A 22085-nucleotide genomic window follows, 5' to 3' on the forward strand; every position below is an offset into this window, starting at 1 on the left:
ACTTTAATGAAATGATCTTGTAGCTAATATTAAGGTTCGCATGAGGGATTCATATATAACACCCTCACTACAGAATTTCGCCATCAAGGCTTCACTTTGTGGATGTCATGTTCATTGATCAATGATAATCCTCATCATCACCACTGTCTTTTTATTTTTATTTTTTAAAAGTAAATAACGAGGAGGTAAAAGAAAGGTGTAATGATGGATGCAAAAGTATTTTGAGGATAATGCATCTTTTGGACATGCAAGTAAATACTATAGGAGTGGGATTTCGAACAAAATACAACGGTAAATACTATTAACCATTTGAGCCATTCATGACAAAATGATCTTTATAGTCCTTTTTTTTTTTGGTAATTTAGATCTTTATAGTCATCTGTTCACTGATGGGCTAAACCAGAATTACCAACCAAAAAAAAAAAAAAAAAGACAGGCCCCGTTTAGGGCGTTTGATGTGATCGGGTACGGGTTGGCGGATAGATAATTGGGTCCCGGGTCGTGGTTGAGATTTAAGAAACGGGTTTTACCCTTAAACCCCTCTTGTCAAGTACCTTACCCTCTTCTCCCCTCTTCTCTCTCTTTCCCCTCCTTCAAAACCCAGTTGCTAGTTTGCAGAGACATGCGTCTTCTTCTTCATCGACCTCTTCGTAAGCTCTCCTTTTTATCCTCAAGCGCTGGTCTTCTAATGGGCACCGTGCAACTCTTCAAGTCCACTCCTTGTCCAAACCCATTAACTCCTTCTTCACAAAGACACTCATTTCACTCCCATAGACTCGTTTTCTCTCCACTCTCGCCAAAACCCATGTCTAAAACTCGGCCACTTTGCCTTAGAACTAATGGGTATTCTTATGTCTCACATGCCAATGGCGCCGCACCAGGTATGGCCCTTTAGACTCCTGTTGGTATAGTTTTGCTTAACGATATGCTGTTTTCAACTTTTGTTAAGTAAATTTTTCTATGTGCTGTTTTTTAAATTCATTAGAAAACCTCAGAACAAGCTACGCATGTGTAAAAGTGAATCTTTTTGTGTGTGTGTGTGTGTGTGTGTGTGTGTGTGTGTAGAGGATTATGATAATATTATGTGTATAATGATATGCTATATGTTTTTCAATTGTATGTAGCTGAATTAGAAAACGCAGAAGAAAAGAGAGTGGACTTTAACCAATTGTCGCGTTTGAAGCTGAAATTGGAGATGCTTGGCATAGACTACGGAATATGTATGCCAGGGCAGTACAACCACTTGATTTGTCCAATAGTACGTTAAGAGTTTTACTTCTGCCGCCATTTATACTTATTTCAGAAAATCTTTTGGGCTTTGATTTGTTTTGGCTTTTGGATTTCATGAATTATTTAATCTTTAGGATGGTAATTGTAACAGCATACACTTATGTCCCATTTGTGTTCATTATTTTAAGTTTATGAAATCTATAAGATGTTCAGATATTCCTCAAATGCTAGGCATCTTAGCTGTAAATAATTAATTGTAGGAAAAAAAAACGACATTTTCTTATGGATAAGTAATCACCATTGTGTATAGTAATCAAATAAGTTACCGGTACTGTTTTTAATCAAAAGTTTTAAGTATGAGCAGACTCAACCTGAAGGAAACTATGTGGAATTCAAGGTAGTTATTGAGAGTAGTTGACATTATCTTTGGAAAAAAAGAAGTACTTTCTTGACTAGGTAACTTGTTCAATAAAGGGATTCTGTAAGAATATAACGACTTTTGTGAACATCAAAGAGAATATCTGTGGACATGTCCTCATCTAAGGGCTGTAGACACATTTAAGGGTGAAGCAGGCGCAAAAATATGGAAAATTTTCATACAAATAGATTAAGCTGAGATTTTTTTATATTGTTTAGAAATTACAGGATAAAAAAATAAGGGAATTGAGTGGACATGATGTACTATTACCATGTATACATGCTTATATTTTAAATAAGTAAAAGAAAGGAATGAAATTTCAGTGTGAAACTGAAGTGAATTCTCATATGCTAGTGCAAAGGTGGCGATTCAGAGGAAAAGAGCTTATCGGTTTATATTTCAGAAGATTGGTATGCTTTTCCTAGCCTTTTACAAGTTTTCCTGATTCTTTATTAACAGATTGCAAGTCATATTTATATTGGCATTTATGAGTTCTTAGGGGTTCTGCTTTTTGGTGTTGCTTCCGTGGGAAATGTGGGTGGCAAGGTAGAACAACGGTATGGTTTCTCTTCCAAGCTTGATTTAGAATACATTGCTATCATATAATATTGAAAATCGATGACAAGAGAGTCACTTGGTCTAATGTCATCCTTTCTTTTCAGGCCGTTGGAGATAACAAGTTGTCACGAGAAACTTCAAATCAAATCGCCAAAGTGAAGAAAAATAGGGAAATCACGGTGGAAAGTCTAGGACTGGAACCACTTTGTGAGGAGGTTCGAGTACTTCTTGTACTGGATTGTGACACTAATAATATTACAGTAAATTTATGTTTAAATCTTTCCGAATGCAACATAGTGAATATATATTCATTTTGCTCTTATTTCAGCTTGTTGCTTATTTTTTGGAGCGAAGTATATCAACGGAAACATTGAGAAGAAATGCTGTAATGCAAAAAACTACAGGTGTTCAGGTGCATGATGCTAGGGAAAAATATTTTCACTTTTTCCTTTTTATATCAAGCTGTTTGCAATCTTAGTTGTGTAAATTAGAACAACATGCTTATGTGGGTATTACAAATATCTAGATTACTACACTCTAGAAGTTTCCTTGTTTCACCTATAGCAATCAAGTTTCAAAACTGAACTGCACAGATGAAATGGGATCATAATTTTTGTTAGTAAAAATGAAGTGAAAAATCCTCATAGGGTTCTCTATTTTGGCTTTAGGTTCCTTCAATATAATGCATTAAAATGCCGGATAAAAAACCCAAAAACAAGAAGCAAGCTTGAAGTTTTCTATCTTTAGGGAAGAACTTTGAAACATCAGACAGTTCACTAAATCCATCACGGCTCGGACAAATCATATAAACACCTGAATGGTTCATAATGGTTTGAGTGTTATACTTCCTGTATATGAAATATATCTTTTCTCTCGTAACTTTGAAACATTAGACTTCTATTGATTATATACAAAGCATATGGATTTCAGAACAGTGCACTGATGAAGTTATACTTATGGCACAGAACTTGAAAAGTTGCATTTAAGTTTCACTGTCCCTTTAATAGAGTGGTGATTCAATAATTCTCGATAACATAAATTGAGAAAACCTAGGGTGACATAAGCTACAATTATTATCTCAGTCCTGGGGCAGATATTGTACTTCAGTCTCCTTGACCTAGATGTGACTCTGATTTTGCCTAACCTAATTGCTTCTGAAATTTTATATGCAGATTTGTATTGCATTTCCTTATTGGAGAGACGGAAAGCTTGTTAGTTGCAAGTATCGGGACATTGAAAAGAAGTTCTGGCAGGTTTTTTGCAATAAGTGATGCTTTGTAAAAGTGTTTTAACAAGAAATGGCTGAAATGTTGAGCATTTAATATATAATTACAAGGGGCCTTTTTATATAAGCACATACCGACACACACACAGTGTATGTATATCTCTAAGAGAGAGAGAGAGAGAGAGAGAGAGAGAGAGAGGTTTATTTATTTATTTATGGTTTAAGTGTTAGTAATACTGTTGTTTGGATCTCATTATTTTGCTTTTATCTCAGGAAAAGGACACCGAAAGGATTTTTTATGGGCTGGATGATATAAAGGGAACTAATGATATCATCATTGTATGGCTTCCATCATTTTTTCAGTGATTGATGCCTTCAAACATTATTATTGCACTCGATATGTATTTTCTTTTCTTTTGTTTTATGACTTAGGTTGAAGGCGAAATTGATAAGCTTGCAATGGAAGAAGCTGGCTTTCGTAATTGTGTGAGTGTGCCTGATGGTGCTCCTGCAAAGGTTTCCTCAAAAGATTTGCCGCCTGAAGAGCAGGTTTGTATCATCCTTGAGATAGTTCAATGACTTTTTCTTACTTTTATTCATTTAATTTATCGAGAAATGTTATACAGTGTAGAACCACTCTACAAATATCTACGTGGCACTTGACTTCTAACTGTCCAATGCAAGTTTCCCCATGAAAAAAAAAACACCTTCAAAGAATAAAGTATCTTAACATTTTTCTTTTTCATTCTAGGAAACATATACGTTTATAAATGAAAGGGGTAACTGCCATTTTGCCTCATGAACTATGAAGCTAGTGTCAATTTAGTTCTCAAACTTTTTTTTTGGTTAATTTAAGTCACGAGGTATTGTAAAATTGCCAATTAGAGGCTTACCGTGTGATTTTCTCACAATCCATCCATTTGCTGTTAAAACATTTCACCTGCCCACCAAGCACGTGAATTACATTCTGATCAGAGGAGAGGGTTGGGTGGGTTTCCTTTTCTCACCTTTTGTTTTTTATTTTTTATTTTTCTTAGTTTTTAATGGTCCTTTAACCCAGAATTATGTATTTGCCCTTAAAATGGATGGAAAATTGGATGATTTTGGCTCGCAAATTGGGTTGGATCAAATTTTGCCTTTCTTTGAACCCAAGAGTGGATTATAGGGTCAGCCAAGATCTACCCTTTCTATTTAGGGTTTTTCTTCTGTTTCTAACTTTTTAAAAATGCTTCAATTATCTGAAATTAAGTTATTAATTACTTCAATTGTCTGAAGTTAAGTTATTAACTATTATTCAATATCTGTGGAAAATTTGGATCTGATGTTCCTTTTGTCTATTCTGTAAAGCTAGGATACAAAGTATCAATATCTGTGGAACTGCAAAGAGTACTTAAAGAAGGTTCGTAAATAAGTTTACTGCTATTATTTAAAACACATGAGCGTAGGAGTTCATAGATTAGGTTATAATGATATGATTTTTGATAGGCATCACGAATTATACTTGCCACTGATGGAGATGAACCTGGTCAAGCCCTAGCTGAAGAGCTTGCACGCCGCCTTGGAAGAGAAAGGTTTCCTTTATGGTGCCCTGTTGTTATTTTCTTCTGTTGTTTTAGTTGAAAAAGTCTCAATGCAGGCTTGGTAAGAATAACTGTCCCTCTCCATGTGACTGCAGATGCTGGCGAGTCAGATGGCCAATGAAAAATGATAATGAGCACTTCAAAGATGCAAATGAGGTCAGAGACACTGTGTTACAATGATATGGATTTAGTTTAATTTAGAATTTAATATTATCTCCAAATATTTTATGTTCGACGACCTATACATATAATGATAAACCGAAGATCATCTTACTTTTGGTTTCATTTGAAATATATGCATACACATGTATGTGATTGTTTGTTTAAATATTTCTTATTGAGTTGATTTAAGAGATGACAGTGATTTTTCACATTGCATGTTCCAACATATGTATCCATATGAAGCTAGTGAAATTGGTTTTTTTGTTGTTGTCACATAATAGCACAATATTATGATATTATTCTTAATCAAGTTGCATCGTAACAAAACAAACCTTTGATACCTAATGAGTTACTTCTGCATCATCTTGTGTGATGATCTGTATCGTGCATCTTCCCTGGAACTGAAAAGGATCTTATCATCAACTGCCCACATGGTTTGTTCTGAAGAGCCATTTTAAATTATATTTTATATTTTCAGTTCCCTAAAGCAATCCTTACCATTTCTTATAATTTGTTTGTACAGGTTCTTATGTACTTGGGTCCCGATGTATTGAAGGAAGTAATTGAGAATGCTGAATTATATCCTATACGTGGATTGTTCAACTTTGCAAATTACTTTGATGAACTTGATGCATATTATTATCGGACTCTTGGATATGAGTATGGTGTCTCAACTGGGTGGAAAGGTCTGAATGAGTTGTACAATGTAAGCTTTAACCTGGACGTTTCTGAGTGACAAATAATATCTAACATATATAATTTTGTATTTTTTTTGTTTTTAAAGTGTTGGGTGATATTAAGGTGTATGAAAACATAACAAGAATGTATTGTTATTTCAGATTAAACTCTCTCTCTCTCTCTCTCTCTCTCTCTCTCTCTGTCGGTTCCCTCGGGTGTTGTGGGGCGGGGGATGTGTTCTAGTATGGAATTATGGATAAGAATGCAGATATGTCAAATGACTCATTATATATTATTGTAAAGTAATATATGTTGAAGTGGAATTATACTTTTATATGGTCTATGCATACAGATTGTACAATTTTACCAAATGATCTGATCTGATCTGATTTTTTGTTACTTTTTCTATGCATATATATATGTGTTCTTATTGTCATCATGAGTTGTCAAAAGTATATTTAGAGTAATATTTTATGTCTGCTTCCTTCTTTTGTATTCTGTTCCGTCGAAGGTGGATGGGGATGACCAGTTGCGACTTGTGTTTCTAATTCTTTTGTTTTTATTTTAAGATTGTTCCAGGTGAGTTGACTATAGTAACAGGTGTCCCTAATTCAGGCAAGAGTGAGTGGATTGATGCTCTGTTGTGCAATCTCAATGAAAGTGTTGGGTGGAAATTTGCACTTTGCTCTATGGAGAACAAGGTAATCTAGTTTATCAAAGATTTTGGACGTTTTTGTTTTCTCCGATTTGTACCCTTTCCAGTGTGACTTGATTTACGGTAGATCATTATGAGAGAGATGTTCCACATGTGCATAGCACTTGTGATTTGGAGAGCAAATATAGCTGTGTAGTTGACGTGAGACATCTCTCATGTGAACATCTCTCTCATAATGATCCACTGTAAATCAAGTCACTAGGGAAAGGGTACATATATGCATGTGGGAATGATGAAAAGTTGAATATCACTTGTGATTTCCCTTCTCAATAATGATTTACAGGTTCGGGAGCATGCGAGAAAATTGCTGGAGAAACACATAAAGAAGCCTTTCTTTGATAAACGGTGAGTTTGGGTTCACATTCTTTGATTCTGTTCTTAAAATGTATTTGGTGCCTTTGGTTTTCTTTTACCTATGTAAATTATTTAATGAGAAGGGTATGATATGAAAGGAGCCGGAAACTCATTGATTCCAATGTTTATGTCTTAAGTTTGCAATAGGTTGCTAGAAGCTGATTTAAAATCATTAGATTATACATGTGATATGATGTGGGAAATTTTAAAACTTCTTTTCTACTTTTTGAAACATAAAGCTCGATTAGCCCAAACAAAAAGGGAAGAAAAAAGGAGGCACAAGAGACTGTAGTTCCCACTTGTCCTTTGTGACAGAAGTTTGAGGCATGATTCACAGCCTGTCTTCATGTTGGCTCAAAAAAGAAAGAAAAAGAAAAAAGAGGGCGGATCTACTATTGTGTTCGCACCTATGCTGTGCATATACAATAATTACAGCTATCCTTTGTGTGTTTCTGTGTGTATTTTGCTTCTTGTCAAGTGACAGGAAGATATTTGTGAAGAGTTTACATAGCTTAGGTGCTAACTAGTCAGCATGGTGCCAAAGGCCTCTATCAAAGATTTGTCTTCATGTTCATTCAGAAAAGTAACCAAGATGTTTAAAAATGGTGTTTCTTCAACCTCTTATTTTTTGTAGTGTTTTAGTTTGATTCAGTTCTTACCACATCAGTCGGTTTCCAACCTGCTTTGTTTTGGTTTTGGTAACAACCATGTTTCAAAATTCAACAAAGAAAAACTAAAATAAAGTTTGTTGGAAAATTTTGGTTTACCAAAGTTTTACTGATTACAAGCTGATAAATAGAATCAATTTCTACTAGAAAAGAAACAACCGGCATTCTAAGAAATATATTATATATATCTGTCAGAAACCGACGGTAATTACTCTCTTCAAAGAAGGAAACAAAATAAAGAAAGCGAAGTACAAAGACATCATGCATGCTGGTGTTTAAATATTCTCTATAAAATGTAAATTTCATTTTGTCGTGTTCAAGTTTTACTTCCACCTACGCAAATCTATAGTAAGTAGATTGTCTCCTAGTGGCTCTGCCTAGCGTGAATCCAAACTGGCCGTCTAACACTATTGATTCTTTCCTTAATCTTTGTGCTTTTATTTACCTTTTCCTGTAATTTCATATTGACTCATCAATTTGAGTCTTTCATGGTTTTCACCGTTTTGTATGCCCCATGGTTTTTATAAGTGGGTACTATCTTTCTTTGCAGTATCCTTAGATCTACTTTTTACCTTTTATTGTAGTATAAGTTTCAGTTTTGCATGTTATTATCATTGATTTTGTCTTTGATTTCTTGGCTGACTAGTTATGGTGGTTCTGCTGAACGAATGAGTGTCGAAGAATTTGAGCAAGGGAAACAATGGCTAAATGACACCTTTTACCTCATAAGGTAAGCTGTGGTATCAACTGTGCTTTTCGGATAATATGCCTCAAACCTGCTTTTAGTCCAGGATAGATTTCATCTCCGTGTCTGTCACCTTTGCACTGTTGTTAGGGCTTGTATATTGCAACGCAAGCATGTCAACAATGGTCAATACAAATTTGTTTTCTTTACTATTAGAAACCCAGGCCTGGGGTAACAGACTTCCAAATTTTAAATTACATAGTAAAAACGTCATTTTATTGCATTTTACATAGTTTCATTGTTAATCAAACTCCATGGAGGTTTTCAATGCATTTCCATTTCATAACTTCCAATTCTCCCACTTTTCATTTCTCTTCTCTCATGCTGTGTGTGAAGGTGATCAGCATGGTGAGACCGTGCCTTGATGAATTCCAAAATGTTCTATAGCCTTCTTTATTTGCCTCAATCTGCTGGACCAAAGGGTACATTAGGGGACCAAAGGCTTGAAAGAACAAGTCCAGAAACAAATAAGTGTAGGTCGGGCCCTTAAAGGGTCCCCAATAATTCAGCAACACTGTTAGAACAACCTCCACTCCCTACTATCGCCTCAAAACTAAGCCCTTTAGCCCCATTCTAATTACCCCTTTTGAACAGCCATCTGGATTAACCTTGACCAACACTCGTTCGAAAAACAGCAAGTTTCTCATGAAGGGGCGAATAAAATAAAATCCAGGCAAAGGAATTGTAAATATATTTAGCCTTCTTTGTTTGCCTTCCAAAGATGCTTTTGCATGCAGTTAAGTTATATGGTATGCAATCCAGCAAAAACAACTATGATAAACTCCTTTTTTTCCAGAAAATAAAACACTACCATCTTTTCTCACTTGATACTACAATCAATAAAATTTATTTACTCCTTTAGTTACTCAAACAAAATTTGGAGATACGTTTGGACTTTTTGATGGGCTCCATATGAAACAAGAATTACTGAATGATCATAGACTGTTATGGAGTCTTTGAGAACCATCAAATTATATCTTTGATTTTTCATGTTTTTAGGGTCATCAATTATAAAAATATGTACCTATTTAGATAATCCATTGTGGAGTAGAAATGTTGGACTCCTTTATCTGAGGTCTGATTATATTGGTGCCCATTTGATTTGTACTCGCATGGCCATGTTACAGGTGTGAGGATGATTCCCTTCCAAGTATCTCTTGGGTTCTTGAGCTCGCACAAGCAGCAGTACTTAGGCATGGGGTGCGTGGACTTGTAATTGATCCTTACAATGAGCTTGATCATCAACGTCCCCCGAATCAGTGAGTTTTTTCATTACATCTCCAATGTTGCTGTTTTACTTGTGAACCAGCGCAATGTAGTCCCTGAATTTTTACTTTGAAGTTTTCACTATATTAAGCTCTTCATTAGTTCTAACTTTTGGGAAATTATTGTCCATTATAAAATAGTAGACATTTAAGGAATTAGTTATTTTTTTATACAAGCGATGTTGGGGGAAGGGGATCGAACACAGGACCTCGGGTGTAGGGGTAAATGCTCTTAACATCTTGAGCTACAAGCCCCTTGCTAAGAAATTAAGTTATTGACATAATGGAAAATGACAGATTTTTATTTTATTCTTTGACCTGTAGTGTAGGCATTGGTGATTTTAGCTGCAGATCCTCATTGTTTTGGATCTTATTGCTTGTTCTTTGGTTGATTTTGTACTGACTTTTGCCCTTTAATCTATGCGTATTCTGCTTAGCATTAATATTTTTTTTTTTTTTTCTTGATGAAGAAACATAGAATAATGTGAGAAGCCGACCTGTTCAAAAGTTCTAGGAGTGATCATGTCTTATTTTATAGGGATCTCTTATCATGCTTGCTAACGCTGCCCTTTGTATTCCTTGTATTTTAGTTGAATGTCCTAATTCTTCAATTTTTTTTTCACTTACAAGAAGATTGCTAATAATTGTAAACAGGACAGAAACAGAGTACGTAAGTCAGATGCTTACCAAGGTCAAACGGTTTGCTCAGCATCATTGTTGCCATGTTTGGTTTGTGGCACATCCGAGACAGGTTGGTTACTTTGACCTTGATCATGCTTTTTTTTTTTTTTCATTTGGTTTGTCTAATTGTACCCCTTGTAACACCCTTGTAACAGTTGCACCAGTGGGTTGGGGGTCCCCCTAATCTCTATGATATAAGTGGAAGTGCACACTTCATAAATAAATGTGACAATGGAATTGTAATTCATCGTAATCGGGATCCAGGGGCTGGTGACTTGGATCAAGTACAAGTGAGTATTGTACCTAGAATTTCTATACACAAAATTCAATTATCATCTTTATTTCCATATAAAACTGCCACCACCAGCATGTCATGACCACTTTCATTATTATTATTTTTGTTATTATTGTCATTGTTGTGATTGATGTTAAATGTTGCTATCATTTTGCAAACTTTGCAACTCAGGTTTGTGTTCGGAAAGTACGGAATAAAGTTGCAGGAACGATAGGTGACGCTTATTTGACATACGATAGGTATGTTAAAACTTTAAGCATTTTGGTGTTAGAGATCCAAAAGTTTCATTACGAATATATAAAAGTTAGTCATGAAATGTTAATGCTTTGAGTAACTCTTATACTGAGTAAGAAAGAATTATTCAATATAAGAGTCACTCGTGAAATATCATTTCAATTATACATCAAAGTTGTCTCCTCATCATAAAATAAAATGACAATATATATAGAAGAACAGTGGTTCTCAGGCATATTTTGATGTCTACTAGAAGGCTTTGAGGTTATTGTTCCACTTAATCATTTCTTAGTTTCTTATTTACATAATTATACTGTTCCCTTTCCCTCCCCACTATATGCGTGAAAGTTAAAGTTCGGAATGTAGATGATGTTTTCAATGTTGTGCTTGAGCAGGGCAACTGGTCAATTTAAGGATATTGGTATTGAAAAGAGCACATGAGGAGAAACAGGGAATTATGTGATCAACTCTGAACATCCTTGTACAGTGGAATCTAGTATATAGCATGTTGGGGTGTCTGGTGAGTTTCCTGATGCCCTATGGGAGTTTTCATGTCGCGAAACAGCATGGTCGTGATCCGTGACAAAGAAGGAAACCGCATCGAACCACACATGAGGGTTTACCATCAAATTTTGTATGCTTTCCTCATTGGAGATGTAGATTTAGTGATGTATTCAACAATGTAGAAGATTCAAACTGAATTATGTGTTCTATTCCGACATCAGGATTCTTAATTTTGTATTTAATATATTTTTTTTTCTCAGCCATTAGAGATGTGGCCGTTTCACCTTTGTTTGCTGTGGTTGGAAAAAGTGGTAGATGAAATGAGCATATTTTGGGGTGACGCTGGAAGCAACCTTTCAGCCTTTCCTATTAGTAAGAGCTGTTGTACGTGATTGGCTGTCGACCGTTGATTAAAGTGAGTCTCACAATACATTAACGACTTGACAGCCACCACAACCATGCAGGGGATTGGCAATTGGATTTCTCAAATAATACAGTGTGGGCCAATAGTATTACCCTAATAAGCACTCCAAGAATTCTTAAGCATACATGGGATTGATTCCAATCAAGAAGAACCAAATTATTTGTATTACCGACGGTTAGGATTAATTATCAATTAATCGACCGTATCACCCTAAACAAATTCACTTACCACATGGAGCTGCGGCTTAATCAACTAGTCATGAGACTCGAGGCCCACGCCAAATAAGGTGGTGGACCTCACTAACCAATGATAGCTTGCCAGACGGTGTGCCTTAAAAGAGAATTTTACAGGAAATTCAGGAAATCGTTTCTTAAATAAATACAAGACACAAAACATTAAGAGTGCTGCTAAACGAACCCTAAAATTAACTGAGTACACCCTATAATCTAAGTACACCCTAATATTTAAATCAAAATATAAAATTAACCAAGCACACCCTATTTAATCACCAAAAATACCCCTATACACTCTATCACACAACACCAAACCTAATGCCTCCTCTGCAGCTGGAGATGATTTTATTGAAGATATTACAACCATTGTAAGTTGTTTTGGATTTGTTTTCCGATCTCTAGTTATTACTGGATGAATTTAAAATTAACCTACTACCCTTTGAAATTTCTACATAGCCATTCAATGCTCATACTGGTCGTCTAAATCTGTTCCGTAAGTCTCTATTTTTAATTACTCTTCCTTCTTCCTTTTTGTAGTTCCAGAACCAAATAATAAATAGAAAAAAAGAAAAAAGAAACCAAGAGAATGTTCTAAGTTTGAAGGGCTCAACTTTCATCCAATAAATTATTTATTTATTTTTCCTCCTCGTATGAATCATCCACAACCCCTTAAAGAACCTGTCGGAGTGGACTCCATGGAGCATGTATCCGCTAGAGTGTTATCTACCACCAATGACCAAGATCTGTATCAAACAAACAACTTCATAGCATTTGCTTGCGTTTGATTAGGGTTGAATATAGTGCGTAGGGTGTACTTATTAAAATAATTTGTTTCATAATTCAATATATCCATTTTGGTCATTTTATATTAGGATAAATTAGTAATTCAATAAATAGTTTGATAGTAGGGTGTACTCAGTTAATTTTAGGGTTCATTTAGCAGCACTCAACATTAATTATCATAATATAATTAATTCACTAATCTTTTTTTGTTAATAAATTAGATCTTCATTTTTAAAATACTAATGACAGTTATAAGAAATATGAACTTTACAAGGAAAGAAAAATCTAGCTGTCCACAAAAACAAACAAAAAGAAAATTAAAAATAATAAAAACGCCAGTTGGCAGTGATGATATGAAATCAATGTCTATTGTGCTAATGTCTGTCCCAGCGACGAATTGGTCAAACGAAAAATATTCTTCTTTCTTCTCTGACTTCTGCAGCCATGAGCCAATGAAACGGTAGGCGTGTAGTTAAGGTATTTGAGATTGAGCACACAGGATCTTTCTCTCTGGCAAACGCAGAGCTGTGGGCCCCAAAAGTGATTCTGTAACGTCAAATCTTTGCTGGCTTCCAGGCTATCAAAACCCTCGGAACAAGAATCCACCAACGGCTCTCCTGTGCGGTGGCTTACAGATATGCGACCGTTGGTGGGCTCCACCACCACCCTTCGAGTTTTTCGAAAATATATAGCCGTTACAACTCCTTCCCAAATCCCAAGCAAGCCCAACTCTCTCTCCCTCTCTCTCTCGCTCTTAAACACCACAAGCTCACAACCCCTTCTGCTCAATCCCTCATTAGAATTTTCTCTTGCTCCAAACAAAGCAAGCAACTTTCTTCCCTCTTGTTTCTTGGTTTTCTTTCTCTCCCACATTTTTCTTGGTCGATTGAGAAAATGACTGTTGAGGTTAAGGTTGAGGAGACCCTTGTGGCTGAAGTTGGGGTTGTTCCTCAGGAGGAGCCCATGAAGCCTGTGATTGAGAATGAGAAAGTTGTTGAAGGAGATGATAAGGTGAAGGAAGTGGCAGAGTCTGAATCCAAGCCCAGAGCAGTTGAGAAGAGCTCTTCTTATAAGGAAGAGAGCAACTTTCTCTCTGATCTGAAAGAGTTTGAGAGGAAGGCTTTGAGTGAGCTCAAATTAAAGCTAGAAGAAGCCATTTTGGGCAACAATATCTTCAAGAAGGAGGAGCCAATGAAGAATGAGGGGAAGGATAAAAAAGTAGCAGAGGAGGAAGAGAAGAAGGAAGAGAAGAAGGAAGAGAAGGAAGAGAAGAAGGAAGAGAAAGCAGAGGAGGTTGATGAAAAAAAGACAGAGGAAGGAGATGAAGTCCCAGTAGCTGAAGAGAAAGAAGCAGCAGCCCAAGAAGGTGAGGAAGAGAAGAAGCCTGAAGAGGGGTGCGAAGAAGTAGACAAGGATATCTCTCTTTGGGGGGTGCCCCTTTTCCCCGGGAAAGGGTTTGAAGGCACTGATGTGGTGCTCTTGAAGTTCTTGAGGGCTAGGGAGTTCAAGGTCAATGAATCATTTGAGATGCTGAAGAAAACCCTTCAATGGAGGAAGGAGTCTAAGATTGATTCAATTGTGGATGAGGATATCTGTGCTGATCTGAGCTCTGCTGCTTACTTGAATGGCGTTGATCGCGAAGGCCACCCTGTGTGCTACAACATTTTTGGGGTGTTTGATAACGAGGAGCTTTATCAGAAAACTTTTGGAAATGAGGAGAAGAGAGGGCAGTTCTTGAGGTGGAGGCTTCAGTTGATGGAGAAGAGCATTCAGAAGCTTGATTTGAGGCCTGGTGGTGCTTCTTCTTTGCTTCAAATCAATGACCTCAAGAACTCACCTGGACCTGTCAAGAAGGAGCTTAGAATTGCCACAAAGCAAGCTGTTGGGCTTCTGCAGGACAACTACCCTGAGTTAGTTGCCAAAAATGTAAGTCTTTTTACAATGTTTACTTCAGAAATTGACTTCATTTGGCTAAAATGTATGGAGGAATTGATGGGTTGTTTATGTTTTTTGATTTGCAGATTTTCATAAATGTTCCATTCTGGTACTATGCACTCAATGCCCTGTTATCTCCTTTCTTGACTCAAAGAACCAAGAGCAAGTTTGTGGTTGCTCGCCCAGCTAAGGTCACTGAGACCCTTCTCAAGTAAGTAACATCTCTACATTTTTACCTACCAAAACTCTCATATTGACTCCATTAGAAGCGCTTACCCAAGTGAACTTTGATTGTCAATTTCAGGTACATTCCAGCTCAGGAGATACCATCTCAATATGGTGGCTTCAAAAGGGAAAATGACACTGAGTTCTCCTCTGAAGATTGTGCTGTTTCGGAACTAATTCTTAGGGCTGGATCCACTGGAACCATTCAGATAGATGCAGCTGAGGTACAAATAATAAAATGCTATTGATTTTTGTTAGATTGTTCCTCTTGGGATTTCCCCCAAGTATTGGTTGTGATGGTGTTTTTGATAACAGGCTGATAACACATTAGTCTGGGACCTGGCTGTTTTGGGTTGGGAAGTGAATTACAAGGAGGAGTTTGTTCCTACTGATGAGGGCTCTTACACCATTATTGTTCAGAAGAGAAAGAAAATAGGCTCCAATAATGAAGGGCCTATCCGCAACACTTTCAGAAGCAATGAACCAGGGAAGGTTGTTCTTACAATTGAGAACACTTCAAGCAAGAAGAAGAGGGTTCTGTACCGGTACAAGGCAAAGAAGTGCTCCACCTTCTGAGAGTTCAACTGTGAAAGGTTGCTGCAAAAATTGTTTGAGAGGGCATTATATACATAATTAGAGCTTATTCTTTTAGACTGGGGCAATAATTGAGTGAGGATAGAGAAATTAATAGTTCATTTTTTCGGTGTAATTTCATATGTTTTGATGTGAATCTTTTGCTTTGGGATTTCAATTTGGCAGACTTTGTGAGTGAAATATATTGGTTTATTCATTTGGAAAAAATATTTGTTAAGCTTGAATGTTTTTTCCTTTTCTAGTATTTACTTGCTTAGCAGAATTCAGTGATCAAAACCTCAATCATAGATGGGTCAAAACATCTTATGACAATGATAACTTAACTGGAAGTTTTTCACAAATGTAGGTGGAAAATTTTCAAAACAAAGAGATGGTTAATGAATTGACAACCTTTTTAAGGAGATGGTTAATGATTTGACAACCTTATGACAATGATCTATATCTATAGCTGACCTCACCAATTATTGATGTGTGAATCAACCTCTAACAAGATGTTTATCTCACAAAATGAACGACAATCCAATTATCATGTTTTTCATGATTAAGGCCTTTGACTGAGTGCCGAGTCAGCCTAGTCTACAATGACAACCTCACCACTTGAACTTGGTTGAATCTTACCAGCCTAAACCCTAATTCTTTCTAATTAAAACCAAATTAAGCTATTGTTAAACTCAAATTAAAAGGTAATTATGCAATTGAGCTATACTTTCGATAGTTGCTCACACGCGTGTCATCGTTTATGTATGAACTATAAAATAAGTGTATACGTGCGCTATAACTGATGCGTATACAAGTGACTGTCCTTAATTTTCCCTGTTGGAATCAAAAAAGGTGTTGTACGGATTTATATTGTTGATGTTACACACATCAAGTTCTTATGTGACGCAGAGGAGTTGTGGAGAATTGCGTTTTAACTTTTCCTTGTGTCTATGTAAAGTTAATTTGGTGGAAGATAGTCTACTTTTATTGAACGCGGGAGGATGCAGCTATTTTTGGCCATAAAGATTTCGTCTTCAACACAAACAACTTAATTTATATATAATTGAGGATATGTCTCCGACGTGCATTAACGGGGATTTGAAAACTATATGCACATATCACATCAAATCGAGGATTTCATGTTAATCAAGTATATGGTGCAGGTAAGGAGGATTTGAAAACTAGTGCACATATCACCATCAAATCGGATAAAGCATTTAAATGAGCTGAGTCAAGTTTACTACTAAGGTACTCAAGCTCGGGTCGAACTATAATCTTTGAGCTCAAGTTTGGTTCAAGTTTGAACAATGCTCGTATCTATGAACTTTGTTCAAATTTGAGTTCGAATTTGGTTCAACTTAGATTATTTCGTATCTACGAACTTTGTTCAAATTTGAGCTCGAATCTGGTTCAACTTAGATTATTTATAAATCTAGCTTGAACTTATGATTGACTCCACTTGTTTCTTTTACGGACGGAACTTGAACGAGCCAAAATCTTCGAGCTCAATGTGAGTCAATCCCAAACTTTAACAAGCCAATTTACAGACCAAAGTACCCTTATTTAATGATGTTTGCATGCTCTCATATATACGTACCTTGAGATCATATTTTTCTCTTTCTTTTTGGTGTGTACATATTTTGTCAACTTCTAGAAATTAGGCACACCATTTGAAATTCTTTTTGCACGCAACAATATTGGGATGTCCCAGCGGATCATTCCTTCATTGTAAAAGAGATAAGAACAACAAAATTAATACTAGTTTGCAGGCTGTCTATATTGCTTTCGAAATGAGCGTGGACTGTTTACCCATTCAATCAGGTAGGCATATGATTTTCTTTTTTAATTTGATAGAAAATGAGCTTCAATTTTTTTAGTAATAACGTGAAATTTTATTTTAATTTATTTATGCTCATCAGGTTTCAGTTTTACTCTAGTCCGTTGACTTGGGCCCAGTTTGGTTTTTAATTATATAAGTGAATGTCCCCGGTGTTCTTCTAGCCTGGTCTATTATAGGGTAGAGTTTGTTTGACTATTTTTGGTGTTTTGGTTTTTAATAAAATGGAAATGCAAAGGTGACCACTGACCAGAGTTACCACATGCCAGATAGAAAGATAAGAAACGAATCAAGCATCTTCCAACTATATGTTTCTTTTGGCTGAATTAAAGGTGTGTTGTGGTAAAAACTAGGAGTTTACTGGTAGCTAGCTAGTTTGGTACCAGAGCCAATATTATATAACCAGCCAATTAATTTTGCAGTCTAGCGGCTAAAAAAGCTTTCTTGTAACGGTGATAACACTGTTTTTCTATCCTCAGTCGATAATACAATGATATGTGGAAAAGTTAGCCCATATATTGTTGCGTTATTGATCAAGGATAGCGCTATCCTTGTTGCATGAGAGTTTTTCTCCTAGTGACTATCTTATACAAATGGTCCAAGTACTATCATACACTTGTGCCGACTGCACGTTGTATGCAATTATTTCTGCAGTCTAGCTAAAATGGTATAAATAAACAATACAAAAGGCAGGCTAATTATATAACTATATATAAATCTGTTCTTGCTTTGAATTTTCTCGCGGTCAAAATGGGAGGAGGTGACTTGTAAAATCTTCTTAATCTATTATTTGGAATTTGTCTTGGTCAAACTCTCTATCTCTATAAATCCCCACCCATAGAGATCATAAAACACAAACCAATAATCGCAAACCAAAATATTGCTACAAATGGCAATCCCAAGGCTTTCAAATCTCTTGCTGCTTTCAACTCTTTTTGTAATATCCATTTCTTGGCAAGCTTCAGCTTATTCAGCTCCTGAGAAGTTTGTTCAATGTCTTCTAAACCATTCCCAGCCCTCTCACCCCATCGGTCCAGCAATTTACACTCCCAACAATGCTTCCTACTCCTCCGTTTTGGGATCTTACATCCGAAACCTCAGATTCAACACATCTTCAACCCGAAAACCGTTCCTTATCCTCACTGCTTTGCATGAATCTCATGTGCAACTATCTGTCATTTGTGCTCAAATCCATAACTTGCAGATGAAAATTAGAAGCGGAGGCCACGATTACGAGGGTGTATCGTACGTGGCTGAAGTTCCATTCTTCATCCTCGACATGTTCAATCTTCGATCCATCAACGTAGACATAAAATCTGAGACTGCATGGGTGCAGGCTGGGGCTACTCTTGGTGAAGTTTACTACAGAATCGCTGAGAAAAGCAAAATTCATGGCTTTCCCGCTGGAGTTTGCCCTACAGTTGGCGTTGGAGGCCACATTAGTGGCGGTGGATATGGTAATATGATGAGAAAGTACGGCTTGTCAGTTGACAACGTAGTTGATGCACAAATTGTGGATGTGCATGGAAGACTTCTCGATCGAAAAGCCATGGGAGAAGATCTTTTTTGGGCCATTACAGGAGGTGGCGGAGCTAGCTTTGGAGTTGTGATTGCGTACAAGATTAATCTTGTACGTGTTCCAGAAATAGTTACTGTTTTCAGGGTTCCCAGAACCTTGGAACAAAATGCAACAGAGATCGTGTACCGTTGGCAATATGTTGCGGATAAGCTTGATGATGACTTGTTCATCAGGCTAACCATGGATATAGTAAATGGTAGTGGTGGAGAAAACAATAAGACTCTGAGGGCTTCATTTATTGGCATGTTTCTTGGAGACTCTGAGAGGCTTCTCTCTGTGATGAACAAGAGCTTCCCTGAATTGGGACTTAAGCAATCTGATTGCTTGGAAATGAGCTGGGTTGAATCTACCCTTTTCTGGACAAGCTTCCCAAATGGGACAGCTCCTGAAGCTTTGCTTTCTAGAATACCTCAAGTACTTACCCACTTGAAGAGGAAATCAGACTACGTCAAGAAACCGATTCCGAAAGCTGGCTTGAAGTGGATTTTTCAGAAGATGATAGAACTTGAGGCTCCAAGGTTGACCTTTAACCCCTATGGTGGAAGAATGGGTGAGATTTCGGCATCTGCAACTCCGTTTCCTCACAGAGCTGGGAATCTTTGGAAGGTTCAGTATGCAACAAACTGGAACACAGAAGGGAGTGAGGCATCTGAATACTACATCGATTTGACAAGGAAGCTCCACATGTACATGACTCCCTTTGTTTCCAAGAATCCAAGGGAAGCCTTTTTCAACTATAAAGATCTTGACATCGGGATCAACCATAATGCCAATGGCAAGGCAAGCTATTTGGAAGGAAGAGTTTATGGTATCAAGTACTTCAAGGATAATTTCGATCGGTTGGTGCATGTTAAGACCAAGGTCGATCCAAAGAATTTCTTTAGGAATGAACAAAGTATCCCAACTCTTCCATACTAGGGAGGAAGTACAGCTATAGCTAGCTAGCATTGCGACCAAGGATTTGATTGATAGCTTGGGATTAAGTATGTACATCTTTGATTATATTTACCAAAGGAACTTATGTGTATTTACTTAATAAAGAAATAAAAAGAAAGAAAATTTATTCCAAAACTATGTTACATGGTTCAAAGATATTGCGTAGAAGATTGCAACTTGTAAGAAGAGTTTGATTATAACTCTTTCCTAAATTGGTTTATAGGATTTGACTTTTTTAACTAACTTTTCAAAATTTGCATTATATGTTGCAATTAAACACCCATTCGGGAATTAGAACCAAGGGCGGAACTACACTATGGCTTAGGTTGGGCTCTAGCCTAGTACAAAGTTAGGGAAAAAAGAAATTAATTAGTACAAATTTTCAAGCATTACACCACATATTTTACAAAAATTAGCCCAGCCTATCTAAGCAAAAATTAGCATATCATATCCAAGCAAATCTCCAATTAGCTGTACCTTAGAGATATCAAGTTTCAAGTTTGAGAAAATGAATAAAATTTTATTTAAATCTTTATCGGTATAAGAAATAATAGCCCACCCCTATAAAAGTTTTCTGTTATGCCATTGATTAGAACAACCAATTAGTTTGACTCCTGTGATCTTTCTCTTCTCAATATTGAAAGAAACATCTGGAGCAAAAATTTAGTTTGGAACTAATTGGCTTCTCTAAACTCGCAAATTAAATATTTTTGAAGGATATATACCTTAGCTATACCTTAGTGTTTGTGGTGGTGGAGTGATGAATATGGTTATTACCCAAGAAAATATAAAACCCAAACTCTGCTCCACATTACCACAAGAATTCCATAGTTAGTGCCTTATCTAAGGCCCTGTGTATGATTGGTTAGTCATTGGATCAAATTAGTTAGTTTGATTGATCCAACAGTTAAGAGATAGGATCTCATCAAAGGGCCTTAGATAAGATCCTCACTATACCATACTACGTACGTACTATGAGAACCAATTTTAAAACGTCATGGACGTTCATATAACACTGCCCATTGGACTTAATTATTTGAGCCCATCACGACCTAAGTTCTCTTGATGTGCTTAATACGGTCCACCAACAATCGTGCTTAGGCCATGCGGTTGTCCCATTTAAATGGGTCAGACTTGCATTGCGTTGGGCTAGTCCGACCTATTTGAGACCTCTAATTGTTGCAAAGATATTGCTTAAAAGATTGCAAGATTTTATAGTATGATTAGCTTTGTCCAACCTTTGAAAGGAGGATATATATATATATATAGTCTCATTCTATTGAGGGATTTTTCAAATAATTTTATTTGAGGGAAACCCTTTAGGGACCTTATGTATTTTTTTCGATGATCTAAACTATCTACTTTCAAGTCTTCATTTATATATCATCCTTGCAAAATATCAGGCAACTTGAAAATCATTAAGGCATCTAGTTAGGACCAACAATAGACGAACACGGTGCTTCAAGAAAAGACTATAATAACAACCATTTAATTGAGTGGTCAAATGATTTTAGTTAGCCGATGTTCTTACGAAAGCCGTTTCTACTAGTATCTTCCTCAACTAGCTTGACAAGTTGAGCATGAGTGACGTCTTTTTTTCGACTTGAGGGGGAGTGTTAGTGAGATCCTAGTTTAATTAGGAGATTTATTTCCTAGTCTATTAGGATTCTATTTATTTCATTTTGTACATATATTATGTAATTATGATTTTATCTTATTTCTTAGTATAACTCTACTAGGGTTTGACTCTTTTTAGATTATTGCATAACAAAATTGAATATGAATAAGCAAAATTGAATCTAGTTAAGCATGCATAAATGCAAAGCATGGAAGCCAAAACAAAGACTTGATCACATAGAAATCAAAACAAAGACTTGAACACATAGAAACCAAAACAAAAAGACTTCACCACATTGAACCCAAGCAAAATTCTTAATACAACTATAAACTCTAAAAAATTTTAAACCCAAAACATAGGTTAGCATGTAATCATTAATAAATAAATAAAAATCTGAAATTCATATTGCAGCATGCAGCAGAGTAATGCCTCACCAAATCAATAAGAAAGAGGCTAGTATACAAATGAATGAAATCTTTGGGCTTTACGGATAGTTTAAATAAATGTAATGGAAAAATGCAAAGGTAAAAGTAATGTTCTTCATGTGTCGCGATAAGAGAGAGGATGTAGAGTTATAATGGGGGATCAGCTTATTGAAATGAATTTCATTTTAGAGTTCATGTTATTAAC

General features: G+C 36.3%; 3 protein-coding genes across 3 annotated transcripts; all 3 read left to right on the top strand.

The window, feature by feature from the left end:
* The first annotated feature begins 542 nt into the window (after window positions 1-542).
* LOC110765014 (toprim domain-containing protein) lies at window positions 543-11571 on the top strand. Its single transcript, XM_021968069.2, has 21 exons — window positions 543-881; window positions 1125-1258; window positions 2003-2058; window positions 2148-2205; window positions 2311-2421; window positions 2535-2618; window positions 3379-3459; window positions 3705-3770; window positions 3864-3980; window positions 4783-4830; window positions 4917-5002; window positions 5107-5167; window positions 5697-5879; window positions 6421-6552; window positions 6850-6911; window positions 8235-8318; window positions 9461-9592; window positions 10253-10349; window positions 10435-10569; window positions 10746-10813; window positions 11204-11571. Exons 1-21 carry the CDS (start codon window positions 623-625, stop codon window positions 11247-11249), a joined length of 2100 nt encoding a protein of 699 aa, XP_021823761.1. The 5' UTR covers window positions 543-622; the 3' UTR covers window positions 11250-11571.
* A 1881-nt stretch (window positions 11572-13452) lies between these two features.
* LOC110765017 (Sec14p-like phosphatidylinositol transfer family protein) lies at window positions 13453-15663 on the top strand. The gene is made up of 4 exons (XM_021968071.2): window positions 13453-14678; window positions 14774-14898; window positions 14992-15136; window positions 15228-15663. Exons 1-4 carry the CDS (start codon window positions 13647-13649, stop codon window positions 15486-15488), a joined length of 1563 nt encoding a protein of 520 aa, XP_021823763.1. The 5' UTR covers window positions 13453-13646; the 3' UTR covers window positions 15489-15663.
* A 2530-nt stretch (window positions 15664-18193) lies between these two features.
* Window positions 18194-20015, top strand: LOC110765000 (berberine bridge enzyme-like 8). Its single transcript, XM_021968062.2, has one exon. The coding sequence runs from the start codon at window positions 18212-18214 to the stop codon at window positions 19817-19819; it is 1608 nt and encodes a 535-aa protein (XP_021823754.2). The 5' UTR covers window positions 18194-18211; the 3' UTR covers window positions 19820-20015.
* Window positions 20016-22085: the final 2070 nt, after the last annotated feature.

The sequence above is a fragment of the Prunus avium genome, chromosome 4, assembly GCF_965620075.1.
Source record: "Prunus avium chromosome 4, drPruAviu1.hap1.1, whole genome shotgun sequence".
Taxonomy (NCBI): Eukaryota; Viridiplantae; Streptophyta; class Magnoliopsida; order Rosales; family Rosaceae; genus Prunus; species Prunus avium.

Bases quoted from the DNA above. Each gene is read 5' to 3' on its own strand.
- LOC110765014 (XM_021968069.2), top strand. From the start codon at position 623: ATGCGTCTTCTTCTTCATCGACCTCTTCGTAAGCTCTCCTTTTTATCC. The intron at 882-1,124 runs GTATGGCCCTTT...AATTGTATGTAG, and splicing joins TGCCAATGGCGCCGCACCAG to CTGAATTAGAAAACGCAGAA. The intron at 3,771-3,863 runs GTATGGCTTCCA...TTTATGACTTAG, and splicing joins GAACTAATGATATCATCATT to GTTGAAGGCGAAATTGATAA.
- LOC110765017 (XM_021968071.2), top strand. From the start codon at position 13,647: ATGACTGTTGAGGTTAAGGTTGAGGAGACCCTTGTGGCTGAAGTTGGG. The intron at 14,679-14,773 runs GTAAGTCTTTTT...TTTGATTTGCAG, and splicing joins CTGAGTTAGTTGCCAAAAAT to ATTTTCATAAATGTTCCATT. The intron at 15,137-15,227 runs GTACAAATAATA...TTTTGATAACAG, and splicing joins TTCAGATAGATGCAGCTGAG to GCTGATAACACATTAGTCTG.
- LOC110765000 (XM_021968062.2), top strand. From the start codon at position 18,212: ATGGCAATCCCAAGGCTTTCAAATCTCTTGCTGCTTTCAACTCTTTTT.